General features: G+C 37.6%; 1 protein-coding gene across 1 annotated transcript in view; it reads left to right on the forward strand.

The window, feature by feature from the left end:
* The window catches only part of TNIP3 (TNFAIP3 interacting protein 3), an 86,210-nt gene that overhangs the window by 29,247 nt on the left and 43,770 nt on the right, over window positions 1-13,193 (forward strand). The window contains exon 4 of the mRNA XM_047798140.1: window positions 9,557-9,677. Coding sequence (XP_047654096.1) covers window positions 9,557-9,677 — 121 coding nt within the window. The remainder of the gene's footprint in view (window positions 1-9,556; window positions 9,678-13,193) is intronic.

Here is a 13,193-nt window from a genome sequence, read left to right on the forward strand (position 1 = left end):
CTACGATGGCTATGAAACTGATTTTCTAATACCGTAACTTCTTCTATATTTATTAGTAAGTATTCTAATATAAAGATTTCTCCTGTCCCCACTTACGTCTATTTCTAAATTTATTATCAGTATAAATTAACTAATCCTATTTAATGAGTTATAATGCATTTTTATCAGCACTTATTTTGATGCTGAAATTGTTCTATATTTAACCAGTTCTTTAAGTACTTCCTAATTTCTGGCACAAAAAAATTCTAGGCTCATCAATTTCACATCCACATGAACATCACAGGAAAAAAAAGAAAAAGAAATAAATTAATATGGACCATTGCAATCTTTAATAATGTCAGCTTACACTGTAGCAGGAAAGTTATCAGAGGAAAATCTATTATGTAAAATTTAAACAATGACTGCAAACTAAAATAAAAAACTTTTATTAAAAAAGGAATATAACTTTATTAAAAGTTTAAAATCCAAAAAAAAATGACTTGCAGTTACTACAGAGGTATACACCACACATTTCTTTTTCCTGAACTCAAAATTTAAAGTAAAAAAAATTTTTTCCTTATAATTTTTATTAAAATATAGTTGATTTATGATGTTTTATCAAGTTCTGTTATACAAAGTGATCCAGTCACACACATTTCCCTGTGCTGTACAGTAGGATCCCATTGCCCATCCATTCCAAATACAACAGTTTGCATCCCCAAACCCCCCAAATGCCCATCCATCCTACTCCCTCCCTTTCCCCCCCAAGGAACCCAAAGTCTGCTCTTCTTGGCCATGATCTGTTTCTGTTTTTTGTTTGTTTGTATGTTTGTTATTTTTACATAGGATCATCTGTTTCATATTTTCAATTCCACAAATAAGTGAAAATTTTAACAAAATGTGAGCAACATCAGAAACTAGTTTCTACCTGAACTGAATGCACAGTGCCCTCTAGAGGGATCATTTAATCAATGCACTATTTCCAACTGCAAAAGAACCTGTTTGTATCTCGGGACAAAGTTTCAGAAGTTCTCATTAAATACGTAGGTTTACTTTACACATTCTAATAACTGATCATGATATGATTCATCATATTATTTACTACCTCTAACAAAACTAATGTAAGGAATCCAACAAAAAGTGGCTGGCACTTTATGAGGTAAAGAATTGGGTCATGTGATCACAAGATAAGAAAAGACATCAAATTTTCTTATGTCAGTTTGTGACTTTTGGTAAAGCTTTTATTAATCTCCCAAAAATTTCATGCAGAAAAAATGCCTCCATAATTTATTCCATTATTTCCTCACCATCCATAGACAAATCAGGTGTAGATTCAGCTTGGAATCTGCTTCACTTGTCAGTCTTCCCTTGGCTCTGTTCTGCAAGTCCTGCTGCATATTCCAAAACTGCTGATTAATTAAAATCAGAACTGTAGTCATGTCTTGAAATGACATTCTAGTACAGATGTGAAAAATTCACATTTAAACTGATAGAGTTTAAATAAATATTACTTGATGGTCAAATAAATGAAAGATAAACTATTTCTCCCATTATAAAAATTTTATACTGTTCTCAAGTATATGGCATTTAAATTACTTAATACCTCAGATATAGTTATAAAAATATCTCTTTTTTATATCCCTTGCAGTAATGCTAAATAATCTGAATAAAATTATTTCACTAGTGGCTATCCATTTTTTTCTTTATTCATTTTTAGGGCTGCACCCAGGGCATATGGAAGTTCCCAGCTAGGGAGTCAAATCAGAGCTACAGCCGCTGGCTTACACCACAGCCACAGTTACACAGCATCCAGACTGCATCTGCAACCTACACGACAGCCCACAGCAGTTCTGGGTCCTTAACCCAGTAAGCAGGGCAAGGGATCAAGCCTGTATCCTCATGATACTAGTGGGATTCGTTTCTGCTGCGCCACCATGGGAACTCCCTAGCTATCCATTAAAAAAAGTTCTTTCCAGTATTTTCCCCAATAAAATTCAGCTTTAACAATACAAATTTGAGTTGAGAATAGTTTTAACATAATATTGTTTTATTTGATGATATTTTTACCTAACTATAGTCAAGACTAAATAGAAATGAGATTCTAGGGAAAATATAAATATTAGACATGACTCAAATTTACTCTTCCGGTCTTCCTAGGTAATGTTGCAACTTGATATTGTGTAGAGATTTGAGAGATACATTTTGATAAAACAAGGGAAAACTATAGTTGACACCAAAATGTGGTTACATCAGAGGTGTATAACCAGATCTCACTGATCTACTTTGCTTTTTTGATACAGACATAATTTCATAATATATAATTTAATGTACCTGTTAAAAATGCCCATTTCCAAATACAATGTAGTAGAGGAAAGTTCCCAACTGGGGCTCATAAGAAAAGACAGCTTAGTAACAGAAAAACACACAAACAAATTTTCTGTAACATGGGAGCCCTCTTAAGGAAATAAACACCCAATGAAGTGGCAAAACCTAAATGCTTTTATTCTAAATCAAACAAAGACAGACAATTGTGGAAAACTAACTGAAGCATATGGTGAGGCTAAAGGAAGATAAGAATTATTTTAACAAGGTCTGTTTGAACAGATTTCTCTTGGTCTGAATTTCCCATCCTCAACGATAAGAATGCTTCTTTCTTCCTAGGTAGGGAGGGCATCTTTCCCAAGGGAGCTTCATCTCATTTTCAGGAAGAAAGCAGGGAGATTAGAATGCTCTTTTTATATCTGCTGTTTTTCAAGAGTCTTTTGCTCAGAATAATCCTTGTGCTGAAGTGGCGTATTTTGGGGTGGCATACTCTGATTGTTCAACATTCACAGTAAAATATATAATTTTGCTCTGCATGTAATTTGTTTTCAATAAATAAATATTAGCATATTTTCCCTGTAGAACAATATCCAAAAATATTCACTACATGATACAAGGTTAGATTAAGTGCCAAGGTTTCCTTGACCTAAAAATAGAAGGTCTTAACTTAACAATGCCGGTTGAGAATTATGTTTCCTATCACCTGAATCTTTGAGATTTTTCACTTTTTATAGTCTCTGCTTCTTCAAAAGAATGAAATTTTAAATAAATAAGAAACAACCTTGATGATACAGTATGTATATATTATACATAATATAAACAACCTTGATGATGATAGTATCAAAACAATAATAATAACAAAAATACCAAGGACTCTACCCCTCTAATGACCCATAAAGCTGTTGAGCTATGTCCTTCCTATATCCTTGTTAGAGGGTGCATTTTGCATCATTTTCAATTCTGTAATATATGTCAGGGAGGGGAGCAATGTTCGCATGACTTTTCCATTTTTCTGCTGTTCCTCTACTAGGGTCTCTGCTCCCTGAAGGAGAGAAATGCACATTCTAACAAATTCACATCCTGGTTTTCTAGGCTCGGAGAGCTTGCTGGAGGAAAGAATTATGCTTACTGCTTGCTCCTGGATAAGATTGTAGCCTCACATTTCTCCTCAAGAATCAACCTGACTGCACGTTTAATTCCAGGGAACTGGGAATGACTCCTCGACTCCTAAATCCCTCCAGAATCCTGTTTGCTGATGCCTAAAACTCTATGGCTTGTCACAGATAGGTGTGTCCCCCCTTATCATCTTCATAGCTATTGGGGCTTTGTCAGCTCCTCTTGCCAGAGGCAGGTGTATTAAAATGAGGAAGGAAGAAATCACATTGGTTCCATGGAAAGAATGCAGAGAGGACAGAGGAGCAGCCTACATGTGACTTTTTAATACAAGCATCCCCTCCGTAAGGATTACCCAGCATCCTTGTTGGCCTCAGACCTAGTTCTTGACTATTTGTTCTCTTGCCAAACATTCAATGACCACACTGAGGCTCTGGAGATATGGTGATAAGCAAGCAAGTGGAGCCTGTGTCTGGCTCCAGGGGCTTCTGATCTAAGGGAGGATCTATGTGAGGAAACACAATTACAATCAAGTGTAATAAGCTGCCTAACAGGGGAGATACAGGTTGCTAATGGAAATACATAGCTGGAATATCTCATGCAACCTAGGATTTGGTCACCATCCCATATTTAAGGTGAGAAGTGCAGGATGGCTAACATTTAGACAGACAGAAAGGCCAAGTTATATGTATCAGAGTATCTTCCAGTGAAACTGTGTGTATTCACAGAGGCCGTCTCCTGTCTCTGTCACTCCGTTCTTGTGAACCAGAATGCTTTGCTGGTGCAAAACAGTTCCAATAAGGAGACCAAACCTGTCTCAGTAGGATAGTTGTTGGAGGATGTAGTTTCTACAGAAGTGTGCTCACCTGTAATTTCTCACGGTCTAAGCAGCACCTGCAGCCCCCCTTTATCTCCACTCCAATCTGACTCCTCTGCCTGTGTGTTCATCCAGCGCACAGCCACAAGTAGTTTGGCTTGGGTATGGGGCGTCAGTTCAGCAACCTGGCCCATCACAAAAGCAGAGAGGAAATAAATAGGGATCCAGCCAAGAATGCAGATTGAGGGCAATAACAGAGTCCATGTTTATAAGAAATATCCATATCCTCTAGGCTTTCATTTCAGACATGCAAAGACCATTTTCAGACACAGAGCCTTGGGTTAAACTCTAGGAATATTCATTCTTGCCTAAGGCCAATGCTACTTTGAAAATTCTGTTAGCAAAACTTTTCTATTACTTCCTTAAGCCACAACTGTTAGAGTTCTCAAACAATGAAGACGCCATGACTTGTGGACCTAAAACAAATTTACACAGAGTCACTTCTTCAGTAGGTAATTTGTTTCTCCTCAAAATAGCCAGGAGCATGCTTAGGGTACTAATCATAATCACAAAAAGTAAAACCTAAAAATTACTGCTTAATTATACTCTTTTATACAACAATTCTCATTCTGGATCCCAAAGGTTACAATTCCTGGTCTTTGAACATCTGGAAGCATTTCTATTATAGAAGAAACTGCTCTTGATTTTTCCTTGTCTTATGTTTGGAAATATGCTTTGTTCTCCAGAACCTTCCCTAAAAAGACTTGGCTTGTGACATAAGATCAAAGCATAACATATGACCTTGGCAGTAGGGTGGAAGGAAGTATGGACATTTGAGGGGGGCGTATGTGTGCAGGAAGAACACTAGTGTCCTTAATTCTTGCTCTGGCTTTGCTCTCTGCCGTTTAACCCCTCTGAGCCTCATTCCTCTATTTTCTAAATTCAGGGGAGGAATTAAATGATCTTCAGGGTATTTCCAAAATTGTGGTTTCTGTTTTTTCTATTGATTGTAATTATTTTCTTTAGGAATTTACACGACTTGCCAATACTAATGAGGCAACCACAAGTAACCATGAAAAACAGGTCTGGGGGTTTGGGTTGCATGCTCCTCAGAAATTGTTATTAGCGACTGGACATTCCATGGTCTCAAAGTGTAGATATCCAGTGGTGTTAATGTACAAGGCACAAAAAGTTAAAAACATGACAGTCCTACAAATATAAGATGAATGTATGTCCTCTGTTTTAATTCAACTTATTAATTAATGAGTTATCCAGAGAGGTAAGAAGGCTCATTCAAAGAGCATTTGAAGAGCTGGATGTTTACAGGCAATTTAGTAAAGGAATGGCAGAACAGGATATTGGATTAGATGCAAAAATGGTAATGCCTTGCAAGGCAGTAAACCAAAGATTTTGAGGTTATCTTTTCTACAAATTAACAATATATTGACTCTAATCAAATAATAAAATGTAAATAAATATTTCTTTGTACTGGAGACCCTTGAATATGTAATAGAAGTCTGAGGGTATCAAATATACCAAAAACCTATTCACCTCTTTCCCTGTTCTCTCTGGTTGCTCACCGGGCAGATTGCTACTTCCCAACCCTAGACTAGGGGAAACCAGTTTGTACATCATATGTAACTTAGAGAAAACTTAAAAAAAAAAAAAAAGCTTCATATTCACATTGGCTTATCCTCTTGGTAAAATCTAATTCATATTAATATCATTTCTATTTATTTTATTCTTCTGAGTGAAAGACAGGAAGAAGGGACAGTAACATAGGAGATTTATATCCATGTAAGTTTAAAACAACCAACAAATAAGCCAAGGGTCCAACAGGGATTTACTGGACTTAGTTGAATTCTGTTATCCTCATCTTGAAAAATTCCTAGCCTAGCAGTACTGCCTTGTAATTCTCTCTTCACTTGCAATGTCCTAAAGAGGCCACTTTGAAGTTCCCACTGTGGAACAAAGGGTCAAGGATCCAGTACTGTCTCTGAGGCGGTGCAGGTTTGATCCCTGGCATGATGCAGTGGGTTAAGGTTTCAGCATTGCCACAGCCGTGGTGTAGGTCACAGCTGCAGCTTGTATTCAGTCCTTGGCCCAGGAACTTCCAAATGCCATGGGTGTGGCCAAAAAAGGAAAAGATGAGGCTACCTCAAATAGACTTTAGTTAATAGTATTTGATTCAGAGTGATTTCTGAATTTTCATAGATCCTCCACAATTTAAAAAAATAATAATCAAAGTATATTCTTAAAGAAACCATGATGAGATTTGAATTTAAAACAGTCACTTGTGGCAATAACAAACTGGGTCAGTGATTTTTAGCATTTGGGGAGATCAAGAAAAAGCTATAGACTCTCTCCAGAAAGAGACAATAAGCATATAAGACATACAATATAATGTATATGATTTTATACTTAATTTGATTTGGGATGATTCCTGGACCCTCTATGTCTCATCCTGGATGCTGGTCCACAGCTCCCAACTTAGAAAAACAAGGAGCCACACAAAGGCTATCGGTGAAACACCTGGACCTCAAAGCTTGTCTCTCAAGCCTCTCCTGAAACTAGTCTTTGTAAGACAGCTGTATTTCATTTGCAGGCACCAATAGGTTGTTTTTTTGGGGATGGAAACAGAAATGCCCATCAGAATGGAAAACCTAAACCCAATTATTTGGGAATAACACAGTTCTCTATGGTCCTGCAGTAGTTAACAGCTCCTAAAATCACTGGCAACCCAAAGGTAAATGAAAAAGTCATGGGCTTCAGGGTACATTTTCACTCTGTCCCTCATAAGTCAAGTGACCTTAAGAAAAGATACTTGGAGTTCCCGTCGTGGCGCAGTGGTTGACGAATCTGACTAGGAACCATGAGGTTGCGGGTTTGGTCCCTGCCCTTGCTCAGTGGGTTAATGATCCGGCGTTGCCGTGAGCTGTGGTGTAGGTTGCAGGCACGGCTCGGATCCCACGTTGCTATGGCTCTGGTGTAGGCCAGTGGCTACAGCTCTGATTCAACCCCTAGCCTGGGAACCTCCATATGCCGCGGGAGCGGCCCTAGAAAAGGCAAAAAAAAACAAAAAAGAAAGAAAAGATACTTAACCTCACTGAGACTCAAGTTTCTTAACTGAAAAATAAGAATAATTAAGGGGTAGGGCCCAGAACACAGAAAACTAGAGCCAAATCCCTTACCTAATCAGCCGAGTAGAATCGGGGAACATGCTCCCCATGAATGGCATGGGGGGAGCAAGACGTGTGGAGGAAACAGCAAACACCAATCCCCAGTGAGGGAAGCAGGTTTGGTATGTTCTGTACACTGTGCTGGGGCAGTTGTGCCTGGAAGAATGAGGCAAGGTGGAGGGGAGCAGAAGATGAGCTCAGAAACACAGCAAGGGAGCCAGTTTGTTCTGGGACTTGAAGGTGACAGCAGGTTGTATCAAAATGATCCCCTTTGGGGTTTGGGCTCAGTAATATGTGACATGCCACAGAGGAATGGATTACCAGAAAGGATTGTGACCTGTTGAAAGCCAAGTCTGGTTCAGAATAGGTCATAATGCTGCCCCAGGGCTAAACATTCAGTCTAGTCCAAGTCCATTGGACTAATTAGTTAATTGGGAATCTAATTAACCTGAAGGATTTGGAGGGAGTTTATGAAAGGAGTTTTGTGATTCTTCTCTGGGAGTTGTGGGAAATCTCGAGGATAGGTCCAAACTCAAGGCTGCATATGTACAAAATTTTGGGCCATGAAGGGTTTACTGTACACCCAGTAGCTTGCTGTATATGGTAGCATCATACAGCAGACATGAGGTACAGATATTTCATAGCCCAAAAGAAAGAAAAATAAATATGGAGGTTAAGTTATCTAGAGTTTTTTTCTATAACAAGTAAAGGACACCAAAAAGCTAGCTTAAGAAAAATAAAAAACATAATTCGTTATAAGGAGCGATTAGCAGAATGTAGAGATAGGAAGGCAGCCATGCCTTAGAAAAAGCTGATTTGGCACTAGAAAATTGCCAAGCCTCTCTCTAGCTCCCTTCCTCTCTGCATTTCCCTTCCTAGCTGCTTCATTCTTAGCTCCCCCAACACACAGAAGAAAATCTCATTGGCCAAGCTGGGATCAGTTGTTTACTTTTGGTCCAATCAGCTATAACTAAGGAAGTGAGGCCACAGAACATCAGCAAGCATGGCTGTCAGTCCTCTTCCTGGGAACCACTCTCAAAGAAGCCAGAGCTTTGGGCAGACAGCCCAGGCAACCACTGCCACAGGGACATGCCATTAGGTCATCCACCTAAATATTTATTTTACTTGGAGACAATTTTGAGAAGTACTCCTGAAAGAGCTCCTACCCCAATCCAAGGGATTATTTTTAGAGGGTGAAAATGAAGATAGGTTAAAAATATATATATATATAAATATATATAAATTGTAAATATATAAAAATATATATTTATTATTTTTATATTATATTTAATATATAAAATATATTAAATATATATTATATATAATATTTATATATATAAATATATATAAATCACAAAATGAATGCATTTTTCTCTTGAATTCAGTTTTTAATAAGAAAATTTCTCCATCATGCCAACATGATATAGTGGAGAGAAAAATGGACTTGAGTCAGAAAATCTGATTTAAATATTGATATTATCAGTTAATAGTCATAGGAATCTAGGCAGTTCATTCTGGTTCTCATATAAATTATGCCAGTTAGACAAGATTCTCCTTAACATAACTTCCAGATACTCTTTGACTCTAATATACTATTTTCATTTGGTGACAAATAATTGCTTAAGGATTTGTTCTCAGGTTAATTGAAGACATACAGCAAAAACAGACAAGAGACAGGTTATAGGATCTGAGCTTGATCTTAGCCCTGCCAATGTTTTTTGGTTTGATGTCACATAAATAAGTAGATTAGTTAAATTCCTAATCCCAAGTTTGTTCACCTGTAAAATGCAGGCAGTGCTGACTACTTCAGTGGGTTGCTGTGTCCACTTAATAAGAAAATGGTTGTAAAGCACCTGGTTTACTGTGAGTGCTCAGTCCTGGTCATTGTTATCAGTGAAACAATAAATCCCTAAACTTGCCTGTATCTTACTCAATTACTTTTAATAAACCTGTAAGTAAGGGAAAATTAAACTCTAATGCTGTTTAAAGTTCTCTAATGGCAGCAACTAATGACTACAAAATGAGATTAGAGATCTGGAGATTCTAAAGGGGTATCATACACAAATAACACCCCCATATCATTCACGGGCTCATAATAATTTTTAATTACCTTGTAAAATGTGCCTTTCCCACGTCCCCGGGGCAGATGCGAAAGCATGGAGCTGGATAATAAAATCTGCGATCTGATTGAGAGGAATGCTTCTTTTGATCCCAAAGGGGTCACTCCGGGGGCCATGCTGAGTCACAAAAGTCTGTGTCCTGTAAAGGTAAGAAAACACCTTCTTTCTACCATTTCTCAATATAGCCTTCAGCAGTATGTTCACCAAGAAGAACACATGGGGACAGTCCTCAAATCATTTACAGTAATGCACTTCCTTGATGGCTGAGAGGACAAAAGTGAACCCATATAAACTTCTTTTACACAGTCACTTCCTGTTACCAAAGAAACCCTCACCAGATGGTCTTTCCAGTTTAAAGTGTGGTACCAGGCAACTGTGACTACAGGAAAGGGAGGCGGAGCTCAAGCCATTAGCAAGAATGCATAATGCCATGACAGCTCTTTTACTGGGAGGAGTTCATCTAATTTGCGTAAACCCACTTACATTGGGTTACTAAAATCAGCACATCTCATGTCCACTTTTTAAAGAAAACATAAGACTTTTGAAAACATAAGAAAATTCAAAGGAGTTGTTTGAATTTCCTCTTGTTTCAGGATACTTGTCTATGGTGTTTCAAGCAAATAAAATTCAGTGGTAAGCTCAAGCTAGGAGTTTTGTGGATGACTTTCCAGAAATAATCATAAATGACAACATAAGTGATTAAGCTCTGCAGCCCTTATGAAACTGTCTCTAATGATCATTAAGAAAAAAAAAAAAGACCTAACATAAGTCAGTTAGAGAGTATGGCTGACTTTAAAAACATTTACCTAACTTCTACTTTGGCTCTTAGTTCTAAAGTAATTCATGCTCATTGTGGAAAAGATGTACTAAGCACAGGGAAAACTATAAAAATCATGAAGAGACATGATTTTTTGAGATTTATTGTAGAGCTAATTAAGCTTGAATTCCCCTAAATAAATATTAACTCTTGTAACTAAATTGCATTCACAAATTTGTGTCTTTTTCTCTTAGAGAAGTTCCTAGAATTGTATAAGCCTCAGGTCTCGCCAAACCTGTATCAGCCTCAGAAATCCCCTCCATGTCCACTGCTCCTAGAGAGCCTAGCCTCTCTTAGCACTGGGATCTGTCTGTGTTTCTCCTTTCCTCTCTCTCTGTCTCTCCCACATACACACACACATACACACACACTCACACACACACACACTTTGTTAAACTTAACCTTTTTGCACTTAATAATATGTTGTGTATTCTTTCCTTTATTTAATGAACAAATAGTATTGTGTATGTTCTTCCCACTTCTCCCTGAAAAAGAAGTATGTCTTTTCCAAGTTAGAAATGACCCTTGCTAGCATAAGGGGCCAAGAGGCTTCTCCCCCACTCCTTCCTTTCTTCTCTTCTCACCCCCATTCCCAACCCATACCTCTAACTTGCACTTTCTTCCTTCATGGAAATATGTGTTTTTTTGTAGTGGCCGTCTTGTCCAATCCCGGAAAGTTAACAATAACAACTTCAAAACATATGCTGATGACTTCCAACACATACACTTACTAAACATGGAGATCTTTTCTATTTTTATATGAACTTCACTCAGGATTTTTAAAGGTGAAGTCAATATCTTTCCTGCTAAAACTGCTTAATTTTTTTCCCACTCTCCATTTCCCACTTCCCCAAGTACGTGTTTGTCCTACCACCCCATAATCCTTTAATGGACCACTCAGTTTCATGTGCTAGACCTTTTCACATGCTGTTTATTCTTCATGGAAACCCTTGCCTCCTTGCCATTGGATTAACTGTCTTTTATAACAAGGTTTGAACATTTCACGGTACCTCTTTAGTCCCATAGAGTTCTCCAGCCCCTTTTTGCTCTGTTCTAAATAAATACCTTCTTTATGCCTCATTTGGAGGCTTTATCACCTTAGTTCTATAATTATTTAGGTATAGACGTGTCTTTCCCACTAGTCATGGACTTCCTAAGGATGGGATATTGTGTCACCTGAATATATAAAGTATCACAACATAAGTTTTTCTAGAAAGTACCAATGTTATGTAACATGTTCGGCTTCATGAACCATAATAAAACTAGATTTACAATCACTTTATCTCTAGAATCCCTCCATAAATAATTCTCAAAATCTACAGGGGAATATTGCATATACACTCATAAAACTAGTCTCTTATCCTAAAGCTGTTGACTGCCAGTGGTTGTCAGATACTCACCTACACTGCTGCTTCTAGAGTCAGCTGTACCACTCTCGATGGCATTACTGTGGTACCACTCATTGTGACAAGTAAGCCTAATATTTAGATATATTCTCCAGAGCCCAAGTGCAGCTAAACACTATTGTTCTCTCCACTTCAGTGCAAAGGACTTTTTCTTTCTCAACTTTTGCCTCATGGGTTCCCAGTGCTACTTTATACATCCAGTGTTTGACAGAAATATGTGTAACAGTCTTTTTGATGTTCCATTCTTTGGGTTTTAGCTATCATCTATTGAGTGACTATTCTAGGTTAGCAGTTTGCAAAGCATTTCTATACATCAACTTACTTGATCCTTATCTTTCCACAGATGGGAAAACTGAGGTTCACTGAGGTGAAATAATTCTCTCATGATCTTACAGCTAATAGAATTGGATCCTGGACCTAAACCTAGATCTGTCTGACTGTCCACTGCCCTGTACATCCTGCTCTTAATATTCCCTCCCTCACACAAGAATCATTTGGTGACTGGGCCCACGCCCAAGCTGGTATCAGGAACATTGCTGTTGTCAGAGAAACCCCTCCTTTTCTGGCTTAAATCATCACTCTTGGAGCAAGCTACTGTGCCTTTACTCTCTCTGAAGGTGAGGTCTCCCAGGAACAAGCCCTGAAAGTTTTTCTCTATCTCACCAACTTCCGGCATTTCCTCTTCAATTGTCATCTGATGTATCTTCAAATATTTGATTCCTTAGGTAAACACAGCTTAGTTTCCAGCTGGAATCTCTGCCAAATCAGTATTTACATTAGCACTCTGCAGAAGGAAATCCTACATTCAAAACAAACAAAAGCTTTTATATTGTGAGATATTGATGAAACTGAAAAAAAGTTTAAGAAAAACTCTTTGGGGGTGAGATGAAGTTAAGCCAATGACAGAGGAACAGTAATGGGCATTTCTCATTTTCCCACTGAATGAAGTAAGCATAACAACAGTAAGACAGACTCCCATTCCAGGAGGAGGAAATAAATTTATGACTTTATGAGATGGGAAGAGTGTAGCTGAATAAAATTAATATGATTTAATGAAAAGGCCTAAGACATATGTCATGTTCCCTTTTTGCTCTATCTTTGCCAAGGATAACAGGGAGAATTACTATAAGAGAGAATGAACAGACTGACTCATTGGTTTGAGGAAACAAAAAAAAATTATTGATAAACAAGGAATTCCATCAAGTATTAAAGTAGGTTTTAATATTCTAGGGGAACTCAAGAAGAAAGTTGGCAAACAGAAGGCATTGAAAGTCTTGTAAACAAAGGATAAATAATTTTCTCAGTAGGAATAATATTCAATTCCAAAATGAGTCAAATGGAAGTTATATTAAACTAAGACATGGTTTTAATACTATGAGAAAATTAATATATAAACATTAATTTATAACTCTCTAATTTTATATCTTCAAATACGAAAGA

The sequence above is a fragment of the Phacochoerus africanus genome, chromosome 10, assembly GCF_016906955.1.
Source record: "Phacochoerus africanus isolate WHEZ1 chromosome 10, ROS_Pafr_v1, whole genome shotgun sequence".
NCBI classification, from domain to species: domain Eukaryota; kingdom Metazoa; phylum Chordata; class Mammalia; order Artiodactyla; family Suidae; genus Phacochoerus; species Phacochoerus africanus.